Below are 27,981 nucleotides of genomic sequence, written 5' to 3' on the forward strand. Positions count from 1 at the left end.
AGGACTGAATGCAAATAGCACTAGAGGAAGGAAGAGACAGCAGAACTCGAACAAAATAAAGAAATCAGCAAAGTCAACAAGTCAACATGGCAGTAGAGCCAGGATGATAGCCAAGAGGAAATAACAAAGGTAACGGTAAAAGCAGAGCCATGAAATGTAGCACTAAAGGAAGACACATCGGAAACATCACTGAGAGCAGAAATAGAAAGCCAGATTAACTGAGGAGACATGACAAAAAGGCTACTGAAAGACAGAGTGAAGACTACAAGCAAGAATAGACAGCACAACGAAGACTAACACAGCAAGCCAAGGAACAAATGGAGAGAGAGAGAGCTGGTGCTAAAGGCAGAAAGAGACAGTCCTGCAATACGGAAGAGAAGGCAAAGCCATCCCTTTAGGAAGGGTAAACTGATCTAACTAAAAGAAGAGGGACAGTCCTAAACAGTGAAATGACAGCAACTGGTCCAGTGTAGAATAAGACATCACAATTTGTGCTAATTGCACTAAATGTTGGAAGTCCAGGCCTAAAGCTAGGAATACATATTAGAGCCAGCCAAAATGGCAGGACTAAATAGTGGGGTAGACAGCAAAGCCAGGAGTAACAGCAGACTAGATGGCAAAGAAAGACAGCAGTGTCCCCGAATGTCAAGACCTCTGTAAAGATACTTGGGTGTACTGGGTTGCTAAGTGTGTCCATGCATGTATCTGTGCCTGTTGTCCTCTTTGGTAACTCCTTGTGTGTGTCTGGTACCAGGAGGGAGGCGGATGGCTGTTCTACCTCAACAAGGTGACAGGAAATCACAACTCATGTACACAGGATTGTACCTATGACTTCAGACCAGTATGAAGGTGGGCTATCCAAACTAGTGGTTGATGGGAAAAATGTGTGTGATAGGTTCTCCGAAGGCTGTACTCAGGTCGCAAAGTGATATCGACTGCCTAAAAGACCCAAGCGTTCATGCAGCCTGTTGAGTCTCATGCACCACACCAGCATTTTTACTGGAGTCAGGAATGGAGCAGGGTGAAACTGCACCTCCCTCTCGCTCAGTCTCCTATAGAAATGTTCTAAATATTTGTCTATATTTATGCATTTTGGTATTTGTGCATTATTACTGTCATTTAAAGACTACTTCAACTGCACTCCAGTGCCTTTTAAGAAATAACAATACCTTGTACCTCATCAAGTCTTATTTTTCAGTACTGAGTCTAGAACTAGCCTGCATGTGATAACAAACACAACTGCTAAATACCAATTAGTTGTGTGCCTTTGATTCTGTTTGAGCACAGTGCCCGTTCTAGAAAGAGCTGACATCTGCGCACTGTACACAAAGTGTAGGGCGTGGACTTAAAAGACAAATGCAGCAGCCATTGGCCCCTTCCCTTTGGCTAGTTGAGGAATCAACTGAGGGTGGGTTTTGTGACAAGAAGGGCCCTTGATGGTGGAATAATTGCACCTAATACAGATCAAGCCCAACCCCGAACTGTGGTGCACTGAAGAGATGGGACACAGTGATGATATCTGTAGTTCCAGGGTTCACAGAGCACAGGCGGCCCTAATAAGAACAAAGAGGGAGCATTAAAAGGAGGAGATAAGAGAGAGCAAAACTACAGAAGCATGGGGGCTAATCAAGAGGATAAGGAGAGGAGCTACTTAGATGAGTGAAGCAGCGCCCCAAGTAAAGGAAGATAGGGGCTCTAGTTAGTTAGAGAAGAACAGATGGCCAGCACTAGAAGGAGCACATTAGGCCCCTAATCAGATGAGTACAAAGTGGCCCTAATGAGTAGCACGGAAGGGTCTCATTACGAAGTAAAGTGATGCTAAAGGGGAGTGCAAAAGCGTCTCTTGTGCCTTCCCAGTACCTGCCGCCTGCTCTAACGGAGCCCCACTCCACTGAAACCCTTTCCCCCATCCGGTCCATCCTCTAATACACATATCTTTCCTCCCTTGGTATCCTTCTCCTTATCCCACCTTTGGTACCTGTCCTTTTCCCAGTATGGATTGTCAATCCATTGGCATCTATCTTAGCATCTGTACAAACTGCTCCTACAACATGCCTCCGCCTCCACAGTATGTACCTCTCCCTCTGCGTCCCTGGCTACACTCCTTCCCCTGAGAAACACTGTCACCTCCCGAAGACTTGTCTCAGGATTTTATTGTTCTCTGTATTCTCTGGGAGATGTCCTGGACTCGGATATTGGTTCTCATCTTGGTAACACTTATCTCCCTCCGGGTACTTGTCCAACACACCCTGTTACACTTCCCTTCCCCAATAACCGGTATCTGTTCTCTTCCTCCAGTAATTGTTCAGCCACATCATATACCAGGCACCCACCTTAGATTCATTTTCTCACCCCATACACAAGTAGACCCCAGGACCAAAACCCTCTGCCTCAAATACCTTTTCATTTTCTAACTTTACACCCTCCTCAGTACCTTTCCCACTCCAGTTACTGTCAATTTGCCTCCACCGGTATCTGCTTCCCACAAAAATGTGGTACATGTTCTCTCAACAGTTTTTTGCACCCTCCTCCCATTGTACCTGTTTCCTCTCTGACTCTTCTCCATATTAAAGTCACTGGCAAAGTAAGCGGTGAGCACAGCAAGGAGATCCGTCAGCACCGTCAGGCACCAGGGCTGCTATGGGCAAAAGAGGACATAGCGAGAATTTAGTCAACTTATCCACCTACTGACTGCAAAGAACACAATTCAGCCTGCTATACACACACGCACACCACTGATCCTCTCATACAGACAGTGCAGAACTGACCATGCTTTAGAAAGTACAGAACCCAATCTGCAATACATAATACACAATTCAGCCACGCTGCACACAGCCCATCGAGCGAAAACAGTACACACGCCCAACTGCAAACCACACAGAGCACAGCTTGGCAGGCACCATAGATTGCAAAACTCTTAGGCATGCCCAGAACATAGCTCTACACAATTTTCAAACCATGAAAACACTCACCAAGATGCATAACTCACAATGGAAGACACACTGCTAAAATAATAGTGCGCCAGATTCACAAAGGAAAAAGCACAACTCATTGCCATACATACATCTTATCCAATCATATGTTTAACTTGTGCAGCCATGCTTTGTTTTGTTATATTATGCTCTGCTGTTTTCTTGTTATGAACACCAACTACAAATTAAATCCCCTCTTTGCATGATCAATAGTAGGGGACCATAAGGCCAAAGGGAGAGGATAAATGCAGCTCCTCGTCCACTCAGCCATAAGAACTGCACATCATATCCTCAGTGCAGACTCTTGAAGGGACAAACCTGTTTGATGCTTGGACTGTCCAAGATCTGGCCGGTCAGCCGCAGCAGAAACTGAGGGATGTCAACCTCCTGACAGAAGCTGTGCAGCAGATCTGAGTCACACTTGGTAGCTAAAAGATTTCCCACAACATGAAGTGCAGGCCGCAGGTGAGCCGCCCCCTCCAGCATGCCATCTAGCACCTGTGAAAAGTATGAGAGAGCACAGAGATGAAACATAGATCATCCTCTCCAACAGAACATGCAGCACTTCAAAAACTCCTCTGTCGCAGAAAGGGATGCATGAATACAACACAAACCGCTTGTCATAAAGAGAGGCACTAGAAAAGCGTCTTGCGTGTTGCAGGCCAATCAGCAAGTAATATTCACACCCGTCTTGCTGCAGTTGTACCTGCTAGGCAGCGTTTTTAACCTCAGAGACATGTTTTCCTTTTATGATGGATCACCTCAGGCCCAGGTCTCTTCCAGGATCCGGAAACTGTAGGGAACCACCTAGCACAGGATCCGGAAACTGTAGGGAACCACCTAGCACAGGATCCGGAAACTGTAGGGAACCACCTAGCAGTATCAAAAGTGAGACTCCTTGGGCTCCCTACTTTTCAGGATGTGGAGTACTGGGTCAGAGATGGAAAACTGGGCCTGTCAAAGTTTACTTACCTCTCTAGATAGGTTGGTTGCTCAATTAAGGCTTAGCTCATGGGAGGCAATCTGACGGTTGAAGCAGATATGGTAACATAATCGAAATAACAACAGTCTACCGGGCTAGTTTATCACTGAAAAAGAAATAACACATCTCAAAAATGAGTCCACTAAAACTGAGAAGAATTGTGGTAGTTTCAAGCTTCTAACATGAACTATTAAAGTGATAACACACATTATAATTGTAGGGCATGGCCTTATTTAATGGATCATACTCTGGTTTGGGTTCTGCTCATGCTACAGAGGGACAAAGCTTCTCATTATTAGGGTCTCTCAGAAATGTTGGATTGTGTAGCTCTAGTTCTGAAGTTGCCAGAAGCATGAATCAGTGGACCTCAGTGAATGGGTAGTATCTCTTGGGCAGGGTGTGAGACAGGACTGAAACGAATTTCAAAGACTAAATCAGTAACGCCAGGCAGATGAACAAGGTTAATTAAATGGACCTTGTGGTCCCATGTATGCATTCTAAATGCAAATGCACAGAGGCTGCCCATGTGCTGGTTTCAAAGGAGAGCCTGGTGTGGCTCTCCCTGTACTACTCTTCCACTACTCTGGCCCATGACTGATAAATACTTTTGCCAGCCAGACAGAGGGTAGTGGGTGCAAGTGGCTTCAAGGTGCTATGTATGGTTCTCAGTGGTTTCCATTGGCTTGCTGGGAGTCTCTTCTATGGAACTAGATGCACCAAGGGTAGATTACCAAGCTTGGTTCAGCCTTCAAGAGGTGGGAAACATGCAGCTCCAGTCCAAATGCCCCAATAGTCCATGCAGCCACAGTGCAGCATATCTCTGCAAGTAGCTGGAGTGGTGCTGTAACCTATTTCTTTAGTTTGTGTCAGCGGGCCACATCCTACTGCAGACCAAGTGCCCTGCAAAGTTCAACAAGCATTTACAATGCAATAGGTCTTGCAGCATTAAAGTTTGAGTTACTGGCATTGTAAATGACCATGCTTTGCATTACATTTTTTTTTTTAATTTGCAATTGGTATATAAACATTGTTTGTGAATGGTTAGCTGTTGCTTATGCTAAGCAAAGTTGGCAGTAAGATAGAGTACTAGTCTTGCTTGTTATAAGCATGCTGATTTAAACAAGATTACACATTGATGCAGAGCCACAAAGAGACGTCGGCTCGAGAACATCAACATTTGGCCCTGGGACACGATCTGCAATGTAGATCCAATTATTATGCACTCTATAATGAGCATCCTTCCCAGGAAACAAATCGTATCGTTCGCCCCCGCAGGGCCATGTCTATGCTACTTTTCCCATCACAAGGTGGGCGGGCATTTGCCTTAGACAGCATCACACATATCTACCGGGAGCCGGGGGATCCGGCCGAAACCTGGTAAGGCTAGTTGAAATGTGTCTAGGACTGCTATGTACCCGCACATTACGCTTTGTTGGAAGGGCGATGCCTTGTAGTTTGGTCTATGTGGGATGCACTTAAAGGGGCAGTGAAATAGAAGAGGACCCAAGGATAGAACGATTCAGCATTATATTCTTGGCCCTTTCATTGTTTTGGGATGTGAGTGTGACCTGTGTGGGAATCAACGATAGTTTATCGTGTTAATGGAAGGAAGATGTATTCTTGTCCTAGACCAGAGTAGACCTAAGTGTGTGTAACTTACAAGTCTAAAACAAGCATTTGCAATGCATAAGGTCTCGCATTAGGAAAGTTTGAGCTATTGGTATTGTAAATGACACATTTGTTATATATGTGTTGGTTTTGAAAATAGCAAAAATAATAGCTTTGTCATTTACAATGCCAATAGTTATAACTTGTGACACCTATAGCATTTGTAATGCAATATGTGTTGTATTCACGTGACTTAGATGTATTGATATTACAAATAACAATGGCTTTGAATTTTTTTAATAATTAATACTTAAATAAAAGTTATTGTAATTTATAATGGCAATAGCATAAACTTTTGTAAATAACTTTTCTGAAGAATATGTTCAGTGTATTTTATTGTGATGAAAATCCAAGAACAGAAGTGAAATACTAACCTCTTTTTGTGACATTTGTAATAAAGCTTGAAACATTGAGAGATCATATTTGACCCAGTTGTTGGTAAATGGTTGCACAGATTGATGCTGTGGTGGGGCTGAGAGATGTTGTGGTGGCGACTAGTGATGCTGTGGCATTCAATGATCCTGTGGTAGCGCATAGTGATGTTGTTGTGGTAGCGCATAGTGATGTTGTTGTGCCCCTTAGTGATGCTGTGGTGATGCGATAGATAGAGTGAGTGGGATAGATAGATAGAGTGAGTGGGATAGATAGATAGAGGGAGGGCGATAGAGAGATTGAGTGAGCGAGATAGATAGGTAGATAGATAGATAGGAGTGAGGGCGATAGATAGCTAGACAGATAGATAGAGTGATGGCGATCAGTATCTAAATAAGTAGATAGAATGAGGGCGATAGATCGATAGAAAGATAGATAGAGTGAGGGCGATAGATAGAGTGAGGGCGATAGATAGATAGCGTGAGGGCGATAGATAGATAGCGTGAGGGCGATAGATAGATAGAGTGAGGGCGATAGATAGATAGAGTGAGGGCGATAGATAGATTGATAGATAGATAGAGTGAGGGCGATTAGATAGATAGAGTGAGGGCGATAGATAGATAGATAGAGTTAGGGCGATAGATAGAGTGAGGGCGATAGATAGAGTGAGGGCGATAGATAGAGTGAGGGCGATAGATAGAGTGAGGGCGATAGATAGAGTGAGGGCGATAGATAGAGTGAGGGCGATAGATAGCGTGAGGGTGATAGAGTGAGGGCGATAAGATAGAGTGAAGGCGATAGATAGAGTGAGGGCGATTAGATAGATAGACTGAGGCCGATAGATAGAGTGAGGGCGATAGATAGACAGATAGAGTGAGGGCGATAGATCGATAGACAGATAGAGTGAGGGCGATAGATAGATAGATAGTTGTGTGTGTGGTTGTGTGTGGTTGTGGTTGTGTGTGTGGTTGTGGTTATGTGTGTGTGGTTGTGTGTGTGTGGTTGTGTGTGTGTGTGCTTGTGTGTGTTATGCTTTGTTTTTCTATGTTTTGTTATGCTATGTTTTGTTGTGTTTGGTATGCTATGTTTTGCTAGGCTATGATATGTTTTGTTTTGTTATGCTATGCTATGTTTTGTTATGTTATGTTTTGTTATGCTATGCAATGTTTTGTTTTGCTATTCTATGCTTTGTTATGCTATGCTATGTTTTTTTGCTATCCTATGCTTTGTTTTGTTATGCTATGCAATGCTTTGTTGTGTTTGTTATGCTATTCTTTGTTATGCTATGCTATGTTGTGTTGTGTTTTGCTATGCTATGCTTTGTTTTGCTATGCTATGTTTTGTTATGCTATGTTTTGTTATGCTATGTTTTGTTATGCTATGCTTTGTTATGCTTTGTTATGCTATGCTCTGTTTTGCTATGCTATGCTTTGTTTTGCTATGCTATGTTTTGTTGTGTTTGATATGCTATGTTTTGCTATGCTATTATATGTTTTGCTATGTTATGTTTTGTTATGCCATGTTGTGTTATGCCATGTTTTGTTAGGCTATGTTTTGTTTTGCTATCCTATGCTTTGTTTTGTTATGCTATGCTCTGTTTAGTTTTGCTATCCTATGCTATGTTGTGTTTTGTTATGCTATGCTATGTTGTGTTTTGTTATGCTATGTTATGTTGTGTTTTGTTATGCTATGTTTTGTTATGTTATGCTATGCTATGTTTTGTTATGCTATGCTATGCTTTGTTATGCTTTGTTATGCTATGCTATCTTTTGCTATGCTATGCTTTGTTTTGCTATGCTATGTTTTGTTGTGTTTGATATGCTATGTTTTGCTATGCTATTATATGTTTTGCTATGCTATGTTTTGTTATGCCATGTTTTGTTATGCCATGTTTTGTTAGGCTATGTTTTGTTTTGCTATCCTATGCTTTGTTTTGTTATCCTATGCTATGTTGTGTTTTGTTATGCTATGCTATGTTGTGTTTTGTTATGCTATGCTATGTTGTGTTTTGTTATGCTATGCTATGTTGTGTTTTGTTATGCTATGTTTTGTTATGCTATGCTATGTTTTGTTGTGTTTGTTATGCTATGCTTTGTTATGCTATGCTATGTTGTGTTGTGTTTTGCTATGCTATGCTTTGTTTTGCTATGCTATGTTTTGTTGTGTTGTGTTATGCTATTTTTTGTTATGCTATTTTTTGTTATGCTATTTTTTGTTGTGCTTGGTTATGCTATGCTTGGTTATGCTATGCTTGGTTATGCTGTGCTTGGTTGTGCTGTGCTTGGTTGTGCTGTGCTTGGTTGTGCTGTGCTTGGTTGTGCTGTGCTTGGTTGTGCTGTGCTTGGTTGTGCTGTGCTTGGTTGTGCTGTGCTGTGCTTTGCTGTGCTGTGTTTTGCTGTGCTTGGTTGTGCTGTGCTTGGTTGTGCTGTGCTTGGTTGTGCTGTGCTGTGTTTTGCTGTGCTGTGCTGTGTTTTGCTGTGCTTGCTGTGTTTTGCTGTGCTGTGTTTTGCTGTGCTGTGCTGTGTTTTGCTGTGCTGTGTTTTGCTGTGCTGTGCTGTGTTTTGCTGTGCTGTGCTGTGTTTTTCTGTGCTGTGCTGTGTTTTGCTGTGCTTTGCTGTGCTTTGCTGTGCTGTGCTGTGTTTTGCTGTGTTTTGCTGTGCTGTGTTTTGCTGTGAGGTGTTTTGCTGTGCTGCGTTTTGCTGTGCTGTGTTTTGCTGTGCCGTGTTTTGCTGTGCTGTGTTTTGCTATGCTGTGCTGTGTTTTGCTGTGCTGTGCTGTGCTTTGCTGTGCTTTGCTGTGTTTTGCTGTGTTGTGTTGTGCTGTGCTGTGCTTTGCTGTGCTGTGTTGTGTTGTGCTGTGCTGTGCTGTGTTGTGTTGTGCTGTGCTGTGTTTTGCTGTGCTGTGCTGTGTTGTGCTGTGTTTTGCTGTGCTGTGCTTTGCTGTGCTGTCCTGTGCTGTGCTTTGCTGTGCTGTGCTGTGCTGTGTTGTGTTTTGCTGTGCTGTGTTGTGTTTTGCTGTGCTGTGTTGTGTTGTGCTGTGCTGTGTTTTGCTGTGCTGTGCTGTGTTTTGCTGTGCTGTGCTGTGTTGTGCTGTGTTGTGTTTTGCTGTGCTGTGTTTTGCTGAGCTGTGCTCTGCTGTGTTGTGTTGTGTTTTGCTGTGCTGTGTTGTGTTTTGCTGTGCTGTGCTGTGTTGTGTTTTGCTGTGCTGTGCTGTGTTGTGTTTTGCTGTGCTGTGTTGTGTTGTGTTTTGCTGTGCTGGTAAGGGTATGTGAGGGTGTGTGTGAGGGGGTGTGAAGGTGAGGGTGTGAGGAGGTGTGTGAGGGTGATGAGGTGTGTGAGGGGTGAGGGGGTGAGGGCGTGAGGGTTGTGTTGTGTTGTGTTTTGCTGTGCTGTGTTGTGCTGTGCTGTGTTTTGCTGTGCTGTGCTGTGTTTTGCTGTGCTTTGCTGTGCTGTGTTGTGTTTTGCTGTGCTGTGCTGTGTTGTGTTTTGCTGTGCTGTGCTTTGCTGTGCTGTGTTGTGCTGTGTTTTGCTGTGTTGTGCTGTGCTGTGTTTTGCTGTGCTGTGTTGTGTTGTGCTGTGCTGTACTGTGTTGTGCTGTGCTGTGTTGTGCTGTGTTGTGCTGTGCTGTGTTTTGCTGTGCTGTGTTTTGCTGTGCTGTGTTTTGCTGTGCTGTGCTTTGCTGTGCTGTCCTGTGCTGTGTTTTGATGTGCTGTGCTGTGTTGTGTTGTGTTTTGCTGTGCTGTGTTGTGCTGTGCTGTGTTTTGCTGTGCTGTGCTTTGCTGTGCTGTCCTGTGCTGTGTTTTGCTGTGCTGTGTTGTGTTGTGTTTTGCTGTGCTGTGCTGTGTTGTGTTTTGCTGTACTGTGCTGTGTTGTGTTTTGCTGTGCTGTGTTGTGTTGTGTTTTGCTGTGCTGGTAAGGGTATGTGAGGGTGTGTGTGAGGGGGTGTGAAGGTGAGGGTGAGGAGGTGTGTGAGGGTGATGAGGTGTGTGAGGGGTGAGGGGGTGATGGGGTGAGGGTTGTGTTGTGTTTTGCTGTGCTGTGCTGTGTTTTGCTGTGCTGTGCTGTGTTTTGCTGTGCTGTGCTTTGCTGTGCTGTGTTGTGTTGTGTTTTGCTGTGCTGTGCTGTGTTGTGTTGTGTTTTGCTGTGCTGTGCTTGGCTGTGCTGTGTTTTGCTGTGCTGTGTTTTGCTGTGCTGTGTTGTGTTGTGCTGTGTTGTGCTGTGCTGTGCTGTGTTGTGCTGTGCTGTGTTTTGCTGTGCTGTGTTTTGCTGTGCTGTGTTTTGCTGTGCTGTGTTTTGCTGTGCTGTGCTTTGCTGTGCTGTCCTGTGCTTTGCTGTGCTGTGTTGTGTTGTGTTTTGCTGTGCTGTGTTTTGCTGTGCTGTGTTGTGTTGTGCTGTGTTTTGCTGTGCTGTGCTTTGCTGTGCTGTCCTGTGTTTTGCTGTGCTGTGCTGTGTTTTGCTGTGCTGTGCTGTGTTGTGCTGTGCTGTGCTGCGTTGTGCTGTGCTGTGTTTTGCTGTGCTGTGTTTTGCTGTGCTGTGTTGTGCTGTGTTGTGTTTTGCTCTGTTGTGCTGTGTTTTGTTGTGCTGTGCTGTGTTTTGCTGTGCTGTGTTGTGTTTTGCTGTGCTGTGCTGTGTTGTGTTTTGCTGTGCTGTGCTGTGTTGTGTTGTGTTTTGCTGTGCTGTGTTGTGTTTTGCTGTGCTGTGTTGTGTTTTGCTGTGCTGGTAAGGGTATGTGAGGGTGTGTGTGAGGGGGTGTGAAGGTGAGGGTGTGAGGGTGAGGAGGTGTGTGAGGGTGAGGAGGTGTGTGAGGGGTGAGGGGGTGAGGGCGTGAGGGTGAGTGTCTTCAATGAATGTCACTGCTTCACCTTCTTTGAAAATGTTCAGTGCTGCAAATAGAGCATGCCGCCGTAATTATCACAGCATGAGGCCCCAAAGTGATAATTATCACAGCATGCAGAGAGCCGCCCCACGCTGCTGGAGCACTCAACTGCACATTAATTATAGTTGAGTGCTCCAGCAGCCTGGGGCGCCTGTTGACATGCTGTGATAAGTGGGTCTCATGCTGTGATAATTGTTGCAGCGCCTGAGGAAGTGGAGACTCCTGCTGGGATAATTGGTCTTGTGGCGCCTCAGGAAGTAGAGTTTCATGCTGGGATAATTGGTCTGGCGGGCTTGCAGCGCCTGACGTCCAACAAACGTGCACAAGCTGCTCAACCTTGAAGCTCGTTCACAGACCTGGGTCGGCTCGTGCCCAGGTCTGTATCGGGCTTGTTCACAGCTGTTACTCCCTTGACAGGGAGGAAGGTGACTATAGTCTCGCTGGCGGGAGCGCTTCGCGCTCCAACGCCAGCTCGACCTAAAAAACGGATACGTTGTGGTGGTTAAATCACACAAGGATATTTAGAAAGTAGGGCTTTATGTTTTCTCCGCAGTGCTGCCTTGCTTTCCACTTTAAAAAATATATAATATTCATTAACTTGGAGGATTGTTTGATAAGGGCCTTACTTTCCATGCCAGCCTCAGTCTGTGCGGCTTCCAGTGATAGCCCTGCCTGCTGGAGCTAGTTTGCGCCCCTGGCAGAGCCTCATACATTGTTGCACGGTCGGCGGGGCTCTCTGCAGCAGCTGGCTGCTCTGCCCTTCGCAGTCTATTCCGTTTCACACGCCTGCCTTTCAGCCCGCTTCCCGTTTCTGACGTACCCCTTTCCTAGGAGACTAGCAGATACGCCATATCTGGGCTGCCAGGACAGAGCAGGGAGTGTTTTGAAGCATTTCTTAGTAATGGTGATCTCGAGACTGCACTTTAAGAAATAGTTGGCACCATCAGAAGGTAAAGAAGGAGGCAGTGTCCTGAGCCCCCGCTGTGCAGCGGCACTGCACTCCCAGGTGCTTGCCGTGGCATGGAGCATGCTCTGCAGGGGGCTGGCACGGCACAGGCTGACAGGCAGTGCACCAAGTCCGCACTGTGTACCATGCTCCACCCGTGCACTGGCCCCCCGCCGGCCACAAGGAGGCAGTGTACGGTGTCACCACTGTGCACGGGCAGGGATACGAGCTGGCAGGGTGCGATCTGTCTTTTATTTTATTTTATTTCATTTATGCGTTTTTATATAGCGCAGATTTTACCCGAAGGCATCAGAGTGCTTCACAATAGGAACAGAAAATCACAAGTAAACTAATTGCAAAAGCAGACGTTAGGTTACATGAGGTAAAAGTGGTAATTGTGAGCAAACAAAATACATGAGGTAGCAAACAGTGCATTACAGGAGGAAAAAGTGACAAGTGTAGCCAAGCGCTTCAGAGCCCCAGAAAGGGGTGGTAAGCGCTATATAAACGTTACTTTACCGTCTGAAGCGCACGTAGGGATGAATAGACTATGCAAATGAGGAAACAGCCCCTTTTCTTGCAATTATTTCTCAAAAGGCCGTTTTCCAGATTTATGGCGCGTGAGTTAAACTGTGAGAAAGTGAAAGAAAGAGGGGGTAGAGACGGAGACGTAGACAGGGGTGCGAGAGGGTTCGTCCAAGAGTGAGGGAACATTGAGTGAGTGGGAAGAAGAAAGGGGGGTTGAGAGCAAGCAGCGCAGTGGGGAGACCAAGAGGGCACAGCGCGTGCAAGAATACGGCCCCGCCGTGGAGGATTTTTATTTATTTATTTATGCGTTTTTATATAGCGCGGACTTTACCCAAAGGCGTTAGAGCGCTTCACAGTAGGGTGGGCTCCGACTCCTCTGTGCACGAAAACAGGGTGGTCGCTACCTCGTGGGGACGTGCTGGTATCCGGGACGCTGTCTCCCCCCTGCGCTTAGCAATGCCTCCGCGGGCACTGACGCTCGGCTCATCTCCACCGGCCACACGTACGAGTAACGAGTAAAAACGAAACTGAAACATACAAGCCGCTCGACGTGAGCTGTCTACGGTAGAAGCTCACGCGCGCGACCCTATCCCAAGGCGCGCGTCGGAATCCGACTCTGCCCTGCTTCTCAATCTGCGCGTGGGCATCTCTTGTCTCCACTCGTTGTCGGCTGAGCCAACAGCTATAGTCTCGCGGCGAGAGCGCGCTTTGTGCTTTCGCCAGGGCGAGACCTAAAAATGTGGTGCCATCCAATAAGGAGGTTGACATGAACATTAGAATGTTTTTGCCTGTAACGGAGTGTCAGGGGCTGGTTTGGTTTGATGTTCATGTTGCCACCAACCAGGATAAAAACGGCTCCATAAAAGGAATTTACTCTAATACTTCTGGCAGATTCAGGCTGCAGATTCTCCTGCACTTCCTTGAAGAAACAGCTTGGGCAGGATGAATTGTAGATTCTCTCAAGGAGTAAAGCAAAAATGAAGGGGTTGGTTACTAGTCCCTGTGCTTGTTCTGGCAGGCCACTATCCACTATTTTAATTCAAAAGGCATTATCAGAATACACTCACATGCACAGTTTTAGGTTTCCTCCACACTGGGCGAGGGTAAAAGGGGTTTTAACTATTTGGGTTGCTAGGCTTGTAAGTACTAGGGCAACCTGTTGTTAGTAAAACTTATGTATACCCCCTTGGAAGATGGTAATCCTCCAATGCAGAGAGCAAAGGGAATAACACTAAGGTGACATGAGAGATTCAAGGGACAAGAGGTTGATTCGTACAGTAGATTTATCCTTCCCGAGTTGGGATTTTGAAATTAGCTTTCAGATATTCTTAGCTTACTTATAATGGTTTTCCACCTTGCGATAAAACATGTTAATAAATATGTTGTTGCATAATCTTTGACATTTTCATTCTAAAACCTTATTTTAAAAAACAACACTGGTTTTTCGTGTCCTAATCTCAACTAATTTAATTGTTAAATGCATAGCTTGATCCCTCATTGATTCCATATTTGTTTCACTGTATTTCTGTAAACTCAGCTGTAAGTAGGACTTTGAAGGGCACGGAGCATAAACATAGAAATCTGTTACTCAGTGTTATGACTCAATTGCTCTTAGTCTTTTAGGTAAGAATGTTTTGTTGCAACCATGTCGATACTATGTGAAAGCATATCAATTTTGCTCTGCTTTTTAGAGGCGGGAAATCTAATGCCTTGTTCTGAAGCCAAATCTGAATGCAATGGTTGAATTTGCTGCTAGAGGAGCGAATTTCACTTTTGATGAGATTATGTTTATAACAGAATGTGGACATCCAGATCCAAAAAGAGGAGACGGGATTGTAGGAGAGGCCACTAGAAGGTAGGTGCTTCTCAGAATCTCATTCGGACACATTTGTGGTGGATGGAGACAAACTGTGGCAATCCACTATAGTTCTGCTCTTCCACAAACACACACACAACGACAGTGTGGACAAATGTATCTGGAGACCAAGAGCATAGAATGCAATAGAATGGTGCAACAGGTGGAAGAAGTACTGCTACCTATTCAAGATTTAAAGGACACTGCGACTCTTTTAAAGAAAAGAGTATCAGAGCTACAGGAAAGTCTAGAGACAGAATGTCATGGTAGGAGAAGTGAACTTAAGCTAGAAGAATCCAGCTAGAAAAGCATCAAGCCTTTTTTATTATTTTGCTCATGAACTGGAAAAGTGTGATTCAAAATGTCTGCAATAACCTTTAAAAAGTTACAGATGTTAATTTTTGTGTTAGATATAAGTGTTAAAAGAAGGAAAAAATTACTTTTAGGAATCAAAGTTTTTCTATGTTACGATACAGATTTTACACTGAAAGATAATTAATCAATGCCTTTGAACTTTTCATATTATAAATATTAAAGTAGTCCTTTTCTGTTGCATTTTCAAACCTTGTTCTGTTCAATTAACTTTTGTGCCTGGCTTCTAGATTAAGTAAACTATTAGCCGTTTGTATTAGCCACTCCTCTACAATAATATATAATCTATGCACTCTCCAAGCAACACATCGGAAAAGCCTGAAGCATTATGTGCAACTAAAATATATATATATTGAGCTAGCAGAAAAGTCAGGGCAATACATACAATAATTATGAATATTTCTGTAAAAGGAGGTTTGGACCTCAGTATATAATAACCTGCTTATTTGAAAGATAAAGAGAGACACCACAAGTAAGCTCCAATATCCATAGCAAGAATCTCCAGCCTCTTCACAGTAGTGCGTCTTTCTCCTCAATAGCACTGGATTCCCTATCTTGTTATCTCCAGTCTTCCTCCCTCATACCCAGTCTATGTCCTAGTAATTCAAAACCTTCTTCCCTGGTAACCCTCAGTCTCTACCCCAGTGATCCTTACTCTCAGTTCCTATTAAGCACACTCCCCAACCATGCTCAGTTATCCTAATCACACTTGCCAGAATTCAAAAGCTTGCTCAATAGCATTTCGGTCACTCTCATCATTATTCCATCACACTCAATGGGGTGCCACCTTTCATTACCCCGTCTCCAGTAATCAGGGCGTATCCGTCCCGTTAATTATCACCTCACTTCTCTAGTTTCCTACCCTCATACCCCTTTCCCTCGTATTCGAATTACAGCACCCACCTTCCAAACACTTTTAACCTCACCTGAGTACAGGAGTCCTGCAGACGAAGGTGGATTCGTTGGATAAAGGCAGGGTCCCCCAGTAGAGTCAGAGGGGTCGTCAGCTGCAGGTTTGAAGGCTCTGTGGCATCAATCAGATGTCGCCACTCATCATCACTGTCCACTTCCTAGATCAGTTAGAGTGAGAGTTAATACAATGCAGTCTTAGTCACAGAGTCACACTAAGACTTGACACTTATGAAAACAAATACTACTACACCATAGATCCTGGATGGTAGACTGGCGTTTTCTCACCTCATTCTCCAGGTCCACATGCTCAATGCTGCGTCTCCCCCGAGTGCTGCCAGATCCAGAGTTCTTGGAGACCATTCTTCCCCCAACTTCAACCTCTGGGAACGCCCGGTCATAGTCGCGGCTAATCCGGTGCTCCCTGTCAAGAAAGGTAATGGATGCGTCATTCCAGTGAGCAATTTCATACTTGAAACACAACTTCTTCAGACGAAAGAGAGGGGCAACTGAAGGAAAAGCGGGAAGGCAAGACGAACAGAGGAGCGTGGAGAATCCTAGGTTTCATAGTCACAGTGGCTCACATTTAGAATTGGGAGAGCCGGGAGAATACTGGTCATTACCAACTTTGTTTCGTATTGGTTGGTACTCCGCGAGTTTCAGATGTTTCCTTTATTTGCAACTGTGCAGTTGGTGTTCTCACTGACAACTGGCCTGGGATAATTCATTTCTGATAAGCAGAGATCAAGCGCACTATGCTTCCTAAGGGGTGGTTTGTTTCAAAAGTCAACTGTTAGCTGCAGTGTGCCCTTGTTTGGTGACCACCCACTACCTCCCCTCTCCCTGCCAAGCACTGCAAAGTATCATTGTCGATATTGTGGGACATCCCAACTAGAGGTTGAAAAAGTTCCTGCATCAACGTCTCTTCTGAAGAAAAGGGAAGGACAGAGTAAAAGGTTTTTCCCTGCTAATATTTGCTGTAGAGCAGGTAGGGCCAAATGGTTTGCTGGAACTCACTGGTGACCAAAAACCTATAACCACAGAAGTGCTCCAAAACATGAAGATCCTGTTACAGCAATAGTCCAGATTTCTTTTAAACATCTCAAAATCCATGGTTGTGAAGAGTGCTGTAGACTAGATAAAGATAATGATAAAGGGTCCCTTGACAAACCTCTGGAGTCTAAACTTTCAACAGCCTATTGACTAGATAAGGAACATGGTGTTTTCCTGATTGTGGAAATGAGCGCTTTCAACTGAGAATCTTTCTAAACACTACATATATGTAGTACGCTGATGTCACAACCTGTGCGGTTGAGGAGGAGGAGAGAGGAGTGCAGCTTCTGCGTTCACGCCTCCCCAATTAGGTCCCCGACACTCCATCCGGCTTTGGGGCTGGCTGGTTGCCTCAAAGCCCGTCTGGGCCACTCATTGTTGGAGTTTGGTGCAACCTTCCACAGTGCAGAAGCAGTCAGCGTTAGGCAGGTACAGCTTGCATGCAGTAGGTGGCCAATATGCCTCAGCTCAGTCCCTATTTAAGCGTCCTGTGGTGGCCAGTTACAATTACCAGCTTGCTCCCTAGGACACTACAGTCAATCGTGTCCAGAATAGTCCTTTCCCCACATTCACTACAACATTAGTTCTAGACAAAGACAGAGTTTGCTTGTAATGGGTCAATTTGTCCACAAATCTGTCCCAATGACTTCCGTACACAGAATTCGTGGAAGGATACCTTAGTGCCAAGATGAAATCAACAACCTCAGTGGAAATTCAAAGCAGGTCGACTGCCACCGCTCAATTTCCAAGCATGGAGATACAAATTGTACAGGTGTAATACCCATGTCCTGCTGCTTGATCAGAGGACAAATGCTCATACGCAGGAGTTCCGGGTACCACACGCTCCAAGGCCAAACCAGTACCACTAGGATCACTTGGGCCCAATTGTTCTTGATCGTATTCAGAACTCGAGGCAGGCGAGGCAGTGGCAGGAAGACATACAGGAGTCCTGAGCTACACTTTAGAGAAGGACATTTCAGGAGAAAAAGCTATGTTGGATACTCCAACGCGCAAAAGTCCTAACACTGCACATTCACAGCGATAGCAAACAAATTGAGCCAGGGTTCCTTCCATTGCTGGAAGTCACCCTGTGCTACCCCGGGTGTAAGTGCCATTCGTGATCCGTTAAGCATTGGGGGCTGAGATCATCTATGTTTAGAGATCCTGCCAGGCAGTTTACTACTAGAGAAATTCCTTGGTGGTCCAGCCACACAGGGCCCAAGACCCCTCCTTGTCCTGGGTGTTGCAATACCACATGGTGGTAGTGTTGTACATGAGCACCTAGACCAGTCTTCCTCTGATGGTAGAAAGGAAGGCTTCAGTGCGAGGCGAATTGCACTCAACTCCAACAAATTGATGTGGATTTGAGTCCCCACCAGAGACCAGAGGCCTCTGATCTCCACCTCTTCCAGATCGCCTGCCCAACACAGTAGTGATGCATCAATACCACCATCAACTCTGGGAAGGGTAAGGAGAGAGATCTGCCACTGACCCCAATCACGGGTCCAGTAGCCAGCACTGCAGATGTTTTGCAGTCTTCTCCAAAGTTTAGATACAATCCTAACAGATTCTCCTAATGCTGTTCCCACTGGTGTTGAGGTCCCACTGCAGATCCCTCATGTGCCACCTGGTTTGTTTGGCAGCAGGATGGAGGAGGCTAAAAACCCAAAAGCCTCAGAGTCATCTCACAGAGATCAAGGACCAAGGCTGAAACATTGAGATCATACCCGGACTCTCTACTCCGGGATGAAAGGCACTTAAACCCTACTGTATCCAGAATAACTCTGATGAATGGGAGCATCTGTGAAGGGGTTAGGTAAGACTTCAGCATATTTATAGTGAACCCCCATGATGTTGGGAGGTTTGTAGTCATCTGAAGGGGGTGTATAACTGCTTTGGGGAGTCATCCTGCAACAGTCCGTCTTCAAGGTAGGAAAAATCTGGACCCCCCCCCCCCATGACCTCAGACGATATGCTGCCAACAACCAAAAGGGAGCAATGCAATTTGAAATTGCTCTTGGCCCGCCATGCACTGCAGGTAGTCCCTAAAGGATAGGGATTTGGAAATAAGCGTCCTGCAGGTCCAACGCCACCATCCAGCCTCTGGGGTCTAGGGCAGACAAGGCCTGGGCTAGTGAGCATCTTCAAAGTGCCCTTTCACAGAAAGGCATTGAGGGGGGAAGATCCAAAATAGAACAAACCCCTTCATCTTTTTTCGGAACAAGGAAGTAGCAGAAGTAACATCCAGTTTCTACTTCTGAGGTCAGAAACCACTCTATGGCCCCTTTGGCCAAAAGGGCCTGTACTTTCTGCATCATGACAGACAGATGGTCCTCCGTCAGCTGCTCTGATGGTGGTGGAAGGTACAACGGAGTGAAAAGAAATGGGAGGACATGGGACTTATGGACAATTTGGAGGACCCACTTGTTTGATGTGATGTCCTGCCACACTTGGAGAAAATATTTGAGCCTGCCTCCAACAGTGTGCTTGTGTGCCAGCAAAAACTCACTAATGCTGTTGTGTTGCTGTGGATGCTTGAGGGGTGAGGGACTGAGTTGCATGTTAAACTGTCTGAATGTGGTCTCTGAAAACAGTGGTCTAAGCCACAAAACAGTAGTGGCCTTTGCCAAAAGGCATTTATGAAATTGAAAACCCCGACTGTAGCCATGGAGAGGGTAAAATTGTTGGTGGAATTGTCTGGTGGGAGCAAAAAGACCCAAGGAATGTGCTGTGGCCCTACTCTTCTTAGACTGTTCCAAGACTAAGTCCGCTTTCACGCCAAACAGGTGAGTAATGTCAAACAGCATGTCCATCTGGGATTCTTGGACATTCCCAGAGAAGCCTGCAGAACTCATCCAAGTATAGTGAAAGAGTGTCATACTGGTGCCCATTGTTCGGCGCATGCAGTCAGTCGTGTTTAAAGCACAAATTGTTATGTGCTTTGCAGTATCGCAACCATTCTGGGTAGCCTGAGTAAGGGACGCCCAAAGGTTGTTTGGAACAGCCTGTAAGACTTATGCCACTGTGTTCCAAGGGCATGGGTTTAGTGGCCGAGAAGACAGTTGGTATTTACCAACCTCAGAGTAAAGCTCTTAAAGGAGAAAACCCATTTAACATGATTCATGATCAGGGGGAGTGTAAGGGAAGGCATTAGGATTTGCTTTTGATAGAGCAAGATTTCGCATCGCGACTTGCTCGATTCATGAACCTCAACTTGTCATAACCTCATAACAAACGTACGTTATTATTATTATCTTTATTTTGGATACGCGTGAAAGGTAGCGAAGCTTGCTTACGTGTTCTACTAATACGATTAATCCGTGTCCCTAAAAATGGCCGCTGCTTGTCTTTTCGCTTTTGCGCATGCGTGAGTCACACTCACGTGACTCTACGTAGAGGTAGTTCTGGAGGGAAAGGGGGGCGCATGCGTAATACGCAGCTTTCGTGATAACGTGGTGATGCCCGTGCAGTTGCTCTCGTGTCCATGTATATATTACTAATGTCTAATTGCATAGTATATTTTTCTGATGATGAATCTGAAGTACAAAGTCACGACATGTAATACAAATCATTTATTTCTATGTATTAATTTGTTTTCGCTTACTTTTCATGTATCACGGGAAATGGGGGTCCAAATGGGTCATGAGCCATTTTGAAGGTCCTTTCTGCGCATGCTCCAGATGCAAGGCCAGAGACAAACTTGGACCGTGGAACTCAGCCAGCTGGCAGCCACAGTCGAGATGCTCCTGAGAGAATTACCTCTGACCCAGGAGGATGAAGCCAAATGTCCCTATGTTGTTACAAATGTATAAGTTTCCATTGTATTCTCTGCGACTTCTCGTGGGAACCCCAATCTTGCTAGGCGGCACCCTAGGATGCTAAGTAGGGCTTGTAATAGTCTGTTCTGATTGGTGTGTTAACCAAATCCTACCTTAGGACCAATTGAAATTTGGGGATTCTGACACTTTGCAACATTGGGGGGTGGTACCTTGTCCCAAAACAGTATATCTAGCCTAGGTTCACCTAGGGAAATTGTCCGACTTGTCTGAATAGCTGACCTGTCACTGACCCAACGCACTCAATAGGTAACTTGATACAGAGGAGCTGCGGAGCTCTCTGTCCGAAATTTGACCATAGACTCTGAAGGTTTTACTGAACCTTAAGTGCTGGCGAAGCACTTTGCTGGGGAATTCGCTGACCCAATCGGGGTCCTGATCGATAGCTGCAGAGAGGGTGGAGCGCAGGCGTTGCTTCCGAACTGCGGGTGCTGGTCGTATCCTGGTGGTCCTGTCCTGATCCTAATCTGAGGGTTTCCTGTCCTGTCTTGGGGGTCCATTTCTGCACCTGCTGTCCATTGAGGGGTATCCTTCCTTGAGGGTTTCCTGTCCTTAACTGACCCGTGGGCCAGGGTTTGGTTTTTCACACCAGTCTAGGTAAATATTGCTCTAAATCTCTTGAAACTGCACCTTTCTATTTTTCTGTCTTTGCTTCAATAAAGACATACCTTTGCACGTGAATTAATTTTCCATGCTTTCTCCTGCAACCATTGCATTTCATAAAGTCATTTGCATTTGATTTCATAGCGTGTTCCTATGTTACCCTACCTTTTAGAAATCATTTTCTGTATTGCAGTTTGCAACTTCCTGATATGGTCTTGGTTTTTCTCTCGTAAACTGGCTAAAAGTAACTCAGATTTATAGCGTGTTCACTTTGCCCCTTATCTTAGTTTCCCTCTCCCTTAGCGGGTTCCCTGTCGCACGAGCACTCTTCTGATAAAACTGTATGACTGCCCTTTATTTGAATTTAAGATAAACTTTCAAAACTTCCAGTTGTCCGTGGTCATTTCAATGAAAGAAAGTAATTTTATGTTGGGTTTTGTATTTTGCTGCCTTTCCTTTTACAGCTAGCTCCCTGACCCATTGTGGTCATAGGTACCCGTAACAGTGGATGGTAAGTCGGGTACACTAGAAAGAATCGAAAGGAATCCCACAATTATTGGTAGTAGATTGTGTGGTCATCTGATCAATGTATATGATAAAGTGAAGTATATGGGCCCGAAGCCAGAAGTGGCGAAATTATTGGTCGGGTGACCCGCGATCTCTAGCAGTAATTTTCTGGTAGCATCGAGGATGGTTAGGGAATAGTTAAAGGTTAGGCAGGACTAGTTAGTCTAGCTAAGTCGGAAGATGCTAGTATATTGATGCTGCTACAAGAGTAGGCACTTCGGGAGGACTGATCACCCACTTGAAATGTTTGCTTTGAAAAATTATGAAATGTTTTAAACTGTTTTTCTTATTGTTATATGTATTAACCCCTTCGTTCGTAATTGTTATATGTTGTTTGGAAATCCCCGGGGAATTGAATAGCGAGTGGTGAATAGAATCCATTCGTTTGAGGTCACTGGCTTTTAGGAAAGTTGGTGCAGGTTAGGTAGAACTGGAAGCACTAACTAGGGTTTTTTCTGAATATATGATTGAATAAATGTTAGTAACGAGGTTCATTGGCAAAATTCCCATTGTGGCATAAACCTATTTAGGGTCACATCGGAAGAGTAGCAGGTTCATCGGAGCTTGAGTGAAAGCAAAGGGGCTCGCTGGGGAAACCTTAGTCTCGGATATATCCCGGTAAAGTGGATGAGTCTAGGGGAGTAACAGGTTCTCCAATGCTAGAGTGAAGGGTAGGCAGAAGAGATCTACTCGTAGTGAGTGAAAAGTAAATGGAAGTAGTTTACTTGCAGTAAAACAAATCTTTCCTGTCTAGACACTTGAGCACAGTGGCGAATGTGTATTTGTTGTTAAATAACCAAGCACTAAGCACTTTAGAAGGTAAGAAAGTTTCCGTTACCTTGTGAAGGAGGGAGTCAGTCGCGAAGCTTCTCTGACGTCACTCTGTGCCGCGCTGGGATTGGTAGACGCAGCGGGCTGGTAGTGGAGCTGGAATTGTAAGGGAGGGGTGAGCGCCCGAGCGTGGGAACTGTCTCACGAAGGGGCCGCGCACCCATTGGTCGAAAATATTTGAACTCGTGCATTTTATTGGCCGCACGAAAATAAAAGACGCATTCGGATTGGGAGTGACTTGTAAACAAAGCCGCTTGCAGAAATCGTATGTGGCACTCGTATACTCCGGAGACTAGACCCGATCCCAGATACCTAGGGTTTGGGAGAGATCAGTGGAAGACTAATAGATACGACATTATGTATGGAAATAAGAGAAAATTGTCCCTTGTAAATAAGGTAAATAATTATTTCAAGAAAGATAAGCCGATTAAAACTAGAGAAGGTGTTGTCATTCCACCACCAAATACTCCCGCATCTTTCATGATGTTCGATAAAGGGTACAATACCTGTGTATGGTTGGAAAATTGGGCAGAATACACGAAAGATGACGGAGTATTGGCTTTTCCGTTAGACGGAACATTTAACAGCAGGATTCTATTTAATTTGAGAACCCGAATGAATGATTTACATCCCAGACCTAGATTAACGCAGTACGAAGCACTAGAGGAATGGGAAATCGAGGCTTTCGAGAGGGACAAGCCCCGAATGGATAAAGGGTTAACTAAGTTTTATCCAAAATTAAAGCAGGAAGCCCGAGCCAAAAAGATGAAACAGTGGAGACAGAATATGATTGTTGAGGGACTGTTTCCCATGATGCCAGCAGAAGATCCTCCTGGGGGGGGGAAAAGGACAGAGAAATCCAAACACTGGGGGCCCCTCGGAGAATCAGATGACGAATTGTTAGATGACATATGCATGAGAAGTTCGCCTCCTTATAATGAAGGACACCGACCTTTAAGTGCAGGGGATATTCCCCGGAGACCTCTACAAAGGGAAGAGGTCAGGTCCGCAAGTGTAGGAGGGGATTATCCAATCCCTCCTTATACTGAGAATCTAGGACCCATAGAAACCAGAAGTATTTACCCAAGGAGACCAATTGGTGGGGAGATGGGATATTCACGTGAAGGAGATTTTTGTTCTCGTCCCCCCTACGGAGGTGAGGTGAGGTCCTTAGGTTCAGGAATGCCGTTATTAAAGCCACAGGATGAGGAAGAGCCGAGGATTCTAGGCACAGGAAGTTTGTTCCCAAGACCTAATTATGGTGGAGGACCGAGTGAGACACATCCCACTGCCCCGAGTTATGCTCCGACTCTAACCCCACAGGTGTTACATGACAAATCTTTGGACAGATTATTAGAAGAGAAAGAACGAGAAGCGCTAGCAAGGCAGAGAGCTGAGATAATACAGAAAATGTCACAGCTAAATACAAGTCCTGAAGCCTTAACGATCCCAGTAACTATCGGACCAGTGGTTCCGCTGTACGGGGACCGTCAAGGGACTCCAAACCCTCCAGTCATTACTCCCGTTATAGCACAGCCCAGACCAGAACCCTTAATTGTAGATGACCAGACAAGTGAGTGCGAGTCGGAGGTCTCGCTACTAGATCTGCCCGTTAGAAATGTCGGAAAAAGGATACAGAAAGGACATAATCCTTTTAATGCGAGGGAAATTCAAATGGAATCGACCTCGGGTACTAAGAGTGTCACATTGGTGACTCCTGAAGAAATCGAAAGATGGAGTCAAGAATCTGAAAAACAAGCGTCCCCAATGAGACCTTTAGATCTCTACAAGCTGAGAATAGAAATAGAGGAATTAATGGCAGGAAACGTAGGATTAGACAGATTAAATACCTACTCCGAAGACGAAATGCTGTTTATCTGCAAGAGTCTCACCCGAAATACCCGAGTACTTCATGAAAAACTGACAGACACTGCTGCTAGCATGGGAATAGATATTTCAAAATCGAAACCTTTGCAGAAACCATATAGGGCAGATTTCTCAGACAAAGATTTGGAAAACTTGAATGTTTCTGGGAAGAAAGCACAGGTCTAAGAACTATTGACAGTATTACAAAAATGGGGAGATGTGGAAAAATGGAAAGCCAGATGGGCCAAGAAAAAGGATGAGGCCAGGTCCAGGTAGGCAACTCCCGAATTTGTTCTAAAGGAAGCTGACAAACCAGAACAGTTATGCCCTATGCGTGAAGTACCAGGTGGAAAATATGTACACGTTCCATGGTCCAGACAGGATATTGTATCCTTTACTAATGATTTCCCGAAATTACGAGAAAAGCCCGTGGATTGGTATAGGCAGGTAGAAAGATTCGTAAAAGTGCAAAAATGCCTGTGGAAGGACCTGGATGGGTTCTTCGACATAGTGGTCCCTGTAGATCTGTGGACCGAGTGTAAAATAGCCATAGCTTGGCCGAGTGAGGAATACCCGAGAGACGACAAAACAGGGGAACCATCGAAGGAAGTAATGAGAAAATATGATCAGGTAATTCAACATCTGAAAGCAAAGGTGCCAGCAAAGGAAACTGATTGGACCAAGATAGATAGAACCACGCAGGAAAGAGACGAGACAGTGCATTCCTTTTATGAAAGGCTGTTGCAGGTGTTCAAAACATACAGTGGTATAGATAACATCGAGATGAAGGATATGACACACTTCATTTACAGGTTTGTAAACGGTTTAAGGCCCGAAATTTGTCAATGGATAAAGGATAATAAAATCTGTTGGCATACCAAAAAGATAGATGAGGTCCTACGGTACGCAAAGTACTGTGAGGACGAAATGGCAGAAAAGAAAAAGGCTCTTAAGGAGAAAGTTATGTGGGCTCAAGTGAAGCTCGCAGAACAGCAGGAAAAGCAGTTAAACAAGATGAACAAAACTACCCCGAACCAAAGCACTGGGGGTGGGGGTGGAGGAAAGCCTAGACCGAAAATGAGTAGAGAGGAAGCTAAAAAGAAATTTCCTTGCCATCAGTGCGGGGAAATTGGACACTGGAGAGACGAGTGTCCCTATTTACAAGATGATAATGCCCAAACACCTGATTTAATTCCACAGACGCAGAATGAAAAACAAAGAAAGACCCAGCAGCAGGTAAAAACGATCCAAGTGCCCAGAGCGCCAAAACCTATTTTTAAGGGAAAATCACCGCAGGGTGATGACGTAGAAATCTGGGGAGGGAGTGAAAATAGAAATGCAGCAACTTCGCAGTATTTACTGAATGACACTTTCTTCTGTGACGACCAGTACTGACGGGGCCTGAGAGGGGAGGACGAGGAGTGCGTACTTGGCGCCTCCTTGCCGGTAGACCAGTCGGGACCATACATTGAAGGAAAGGTTGATGGAAATGATGTCACCTTTCTGTTGGACACTGGTGCTACCCGTTCTACTGTAAGAACAGTGGACGTTCCGAACCTACCCCTCTCGGGAGAAGCCATCCAAGTAGTGGGTGTATCTAATCAACTGATTAGTACACCTGTTACCGAGCCCATGGAGATCTCAATTGGAAATTTCAAACAAATGCACAGATTTGTTGTCTGTGATACCAGTCCGGTAAACTTACTGGGACGTGATTTGCTGTGCAAAATGAATTGTACCATCTTTTGCACACCAAAGGGCGTCGAAATTCAAACTCCAGACGAAGACGGTATCTACAAGCTAATGTTAATTAGACCTGACTCAGAAATAAAACGAATGACTATACAAGACTTACCTGAAGAACTCCAACAGACAGTGAAGCCAGAAGTGTTGGACTTTACAGGAAAGGATGTGGGATTAATGAAAAACGTAGACCCCATACAAATAGCCATGAGAGAAAATGCAGTATACCCCAATACCAAGCCTTACAGAATGAGTGCTGAAGTGAGAGCAGGTGTTGCCATTGAAATACAGAAATTACTAGAAGCAAATATCATACAGGAAGTAATGAGTAGCCCATGCAACTCACCCATTATGGGCATCAAAAAGCCTAATGGCAAGTACAGAGTAGTTCAGGACCTAAGAAAGGTAAACAAGATAGTGGTTCCTTGCTGCCCTATTGTCCCGAACCCAGCAGTGATCCTGTATCAGATTCCTTGGGATGCTGAATGGTTCACTGTGATAGACCTATGTCATGCATTCTTTTCGATTCCATTGCATCCAGACAGCAAATTTCTTTTCTCATTTGCTTTCAACAGTCACGTGTATGTCTGGAATAGGGTCCCCCAGGGGTACACAGAGAGCCCCTCTATCTTTAATCAGATCTTGAAAAAATGTCTGGAAACTTTGGTTTTACCTGGAGAGTCTGTTTTAGTACAGTACATAGACGACCTATTGGTGGCGTCCAAAAGCCATAGGGATTGCGTGGTTGACACCATTGCCCTACTGAATCACCTGAGTGAAAAGGGACATAAAGTGGCCCCTGAGAAATTACAGTTCTGTTCAAAATCAGTGAAGTATCTGGGACACCAGATAGAAAAAGGCATAAGAAAAGTTACCTCAGAGAGAGTAAGAATAATTCAAAATATGCAGTTACCCCGTACTCAGAAAGAAATCAGAATGTTCCTCGGAGTTGTAGGTTACTGCAGGCAATGGATTGTGGGATTCGCAGTCCTTGCAAAGCCCTTGATTCAGATGACAAAGAGAGGAGCAAAAGACCCAGTGGAATGGAATGACGAGAGCTTAACAGCTTTCACAAAATTACGAAATTGTCTGTGTACAGCTCCTGCTCTAGGGATGGCTGACTACTCCAAAGAGTTTGGCCTATTCTGTGACACTCGTGACAATTGTGCATTGTCAGTCCTGACTCAGGAACATGGCACCACCAGAAGGCCTGTGGCATATTTCTCTGCCACATTGGATCCAGTGGCTGCTGGATTACCTGGATGTCTGAAAGCAGTAGCTGCAACATGCACCAGTTTAGAACAAAGTGAGTCCATTATCATGGGACATCCTGTAACTGTGTATGTTCCACATGCAGTTGTGATTCTATTGACCCGAACAAAAACTCAGTATCTCACCCCTAGTCGGCTGACTAAATATGAGAGGATTCTCATGGGTGCTGCAAACATTGTCATCAGCAGATGCAATATTTTAAACCCCGCCACTCTACTCCCTGAATCAATGGTAATGGAAGGTAAGGGAGATGATGAGCATGACTGTATTGATCTGACAGAGTTCAGTACTAAACCTCGCCCAGACATTAAAGAAACTCCTTTGCCTGTGCATGATGAGGAATGGTTTGTGGATGGTTCGTGCCTGAGGCATGAACTAGGGGGCCTAAGTGCTGCCTATGCTGTGGTATCGTTAACAAAAATTGAAGAAGCGTCCTATTTATTTGGAGTAAAGTCTGCACAAGTAGCCGAATTGATCGCTCTGATTAGAGCATGCAAATTGGGAAAAGACAAAAGAATAACAGTGTATACTGACAGCCAGTACTGTTATGGGTGATGCATGACTTTGGCCAGTTATGGCTACAAAGAGAATTCCTGACTTCATCAGGTACCCCCATACGAAATGGAAAAGTGGTTCAAGACCTTTTAGAGGCGATCCAGTTACCAAAGGAATTGGCAGTGGTCAAGTGTGTTGCTCATAAGAAGGGCCTTGACCCTGTATCAATGGGAAAC

At 44.9% G+C, this 27,981-nt stretch overlaps 1 protein-coding gene across 4 annotated transcripts in view; it reads right to left on the minus strand.

The window, feature by feature from the left end:
• Positions 1–27,981, minus strand: part of STK36 (serine/threonine kinase 36) — a 272,812-nt gene that overhangs the window by 122,021 nt on the left and 122,810 nt on the right. For all 4 annotated transcript variants that reach the window (XM_078652681.1, XM_078652680.1, XM_078652678.1 and 1 more), the window contains exons 9-12: positions 15,768–15,903; positions 15,497–15,640; positions 3,291–3,470; positions 2,541–2,638 (exon numbers count right to left, since the gene is read on the minus strand). In XM_078652681.1, coding sequence (XP_078508807.1) covers positions 2,541–2,638; positions 3,291–3,470; positions 15,497–15,640; positions 15,768–15,903 — 558 coding nt within the window. The remainder of the gene's footprint in view (positions 1–2,540; positions 2,639–3,290; positions 3,471–15,496; positions 15,641–15,767; positions 15,904–27,981) is intronic.

Source organism: Lissotriton helveticus, chromosome 7, assembly GCF_964261635.1.
Source record: "Lissotriton helveticus chromosome 7, aLisHel1.1, whole genome shotgun sequence".
Taxonomy (NCBI): Eukaryota; Metazoa; Chordata; class Amphibia; order Caudata; family Salamandridae; genus Lissotriton; species Lissotriton helveticus.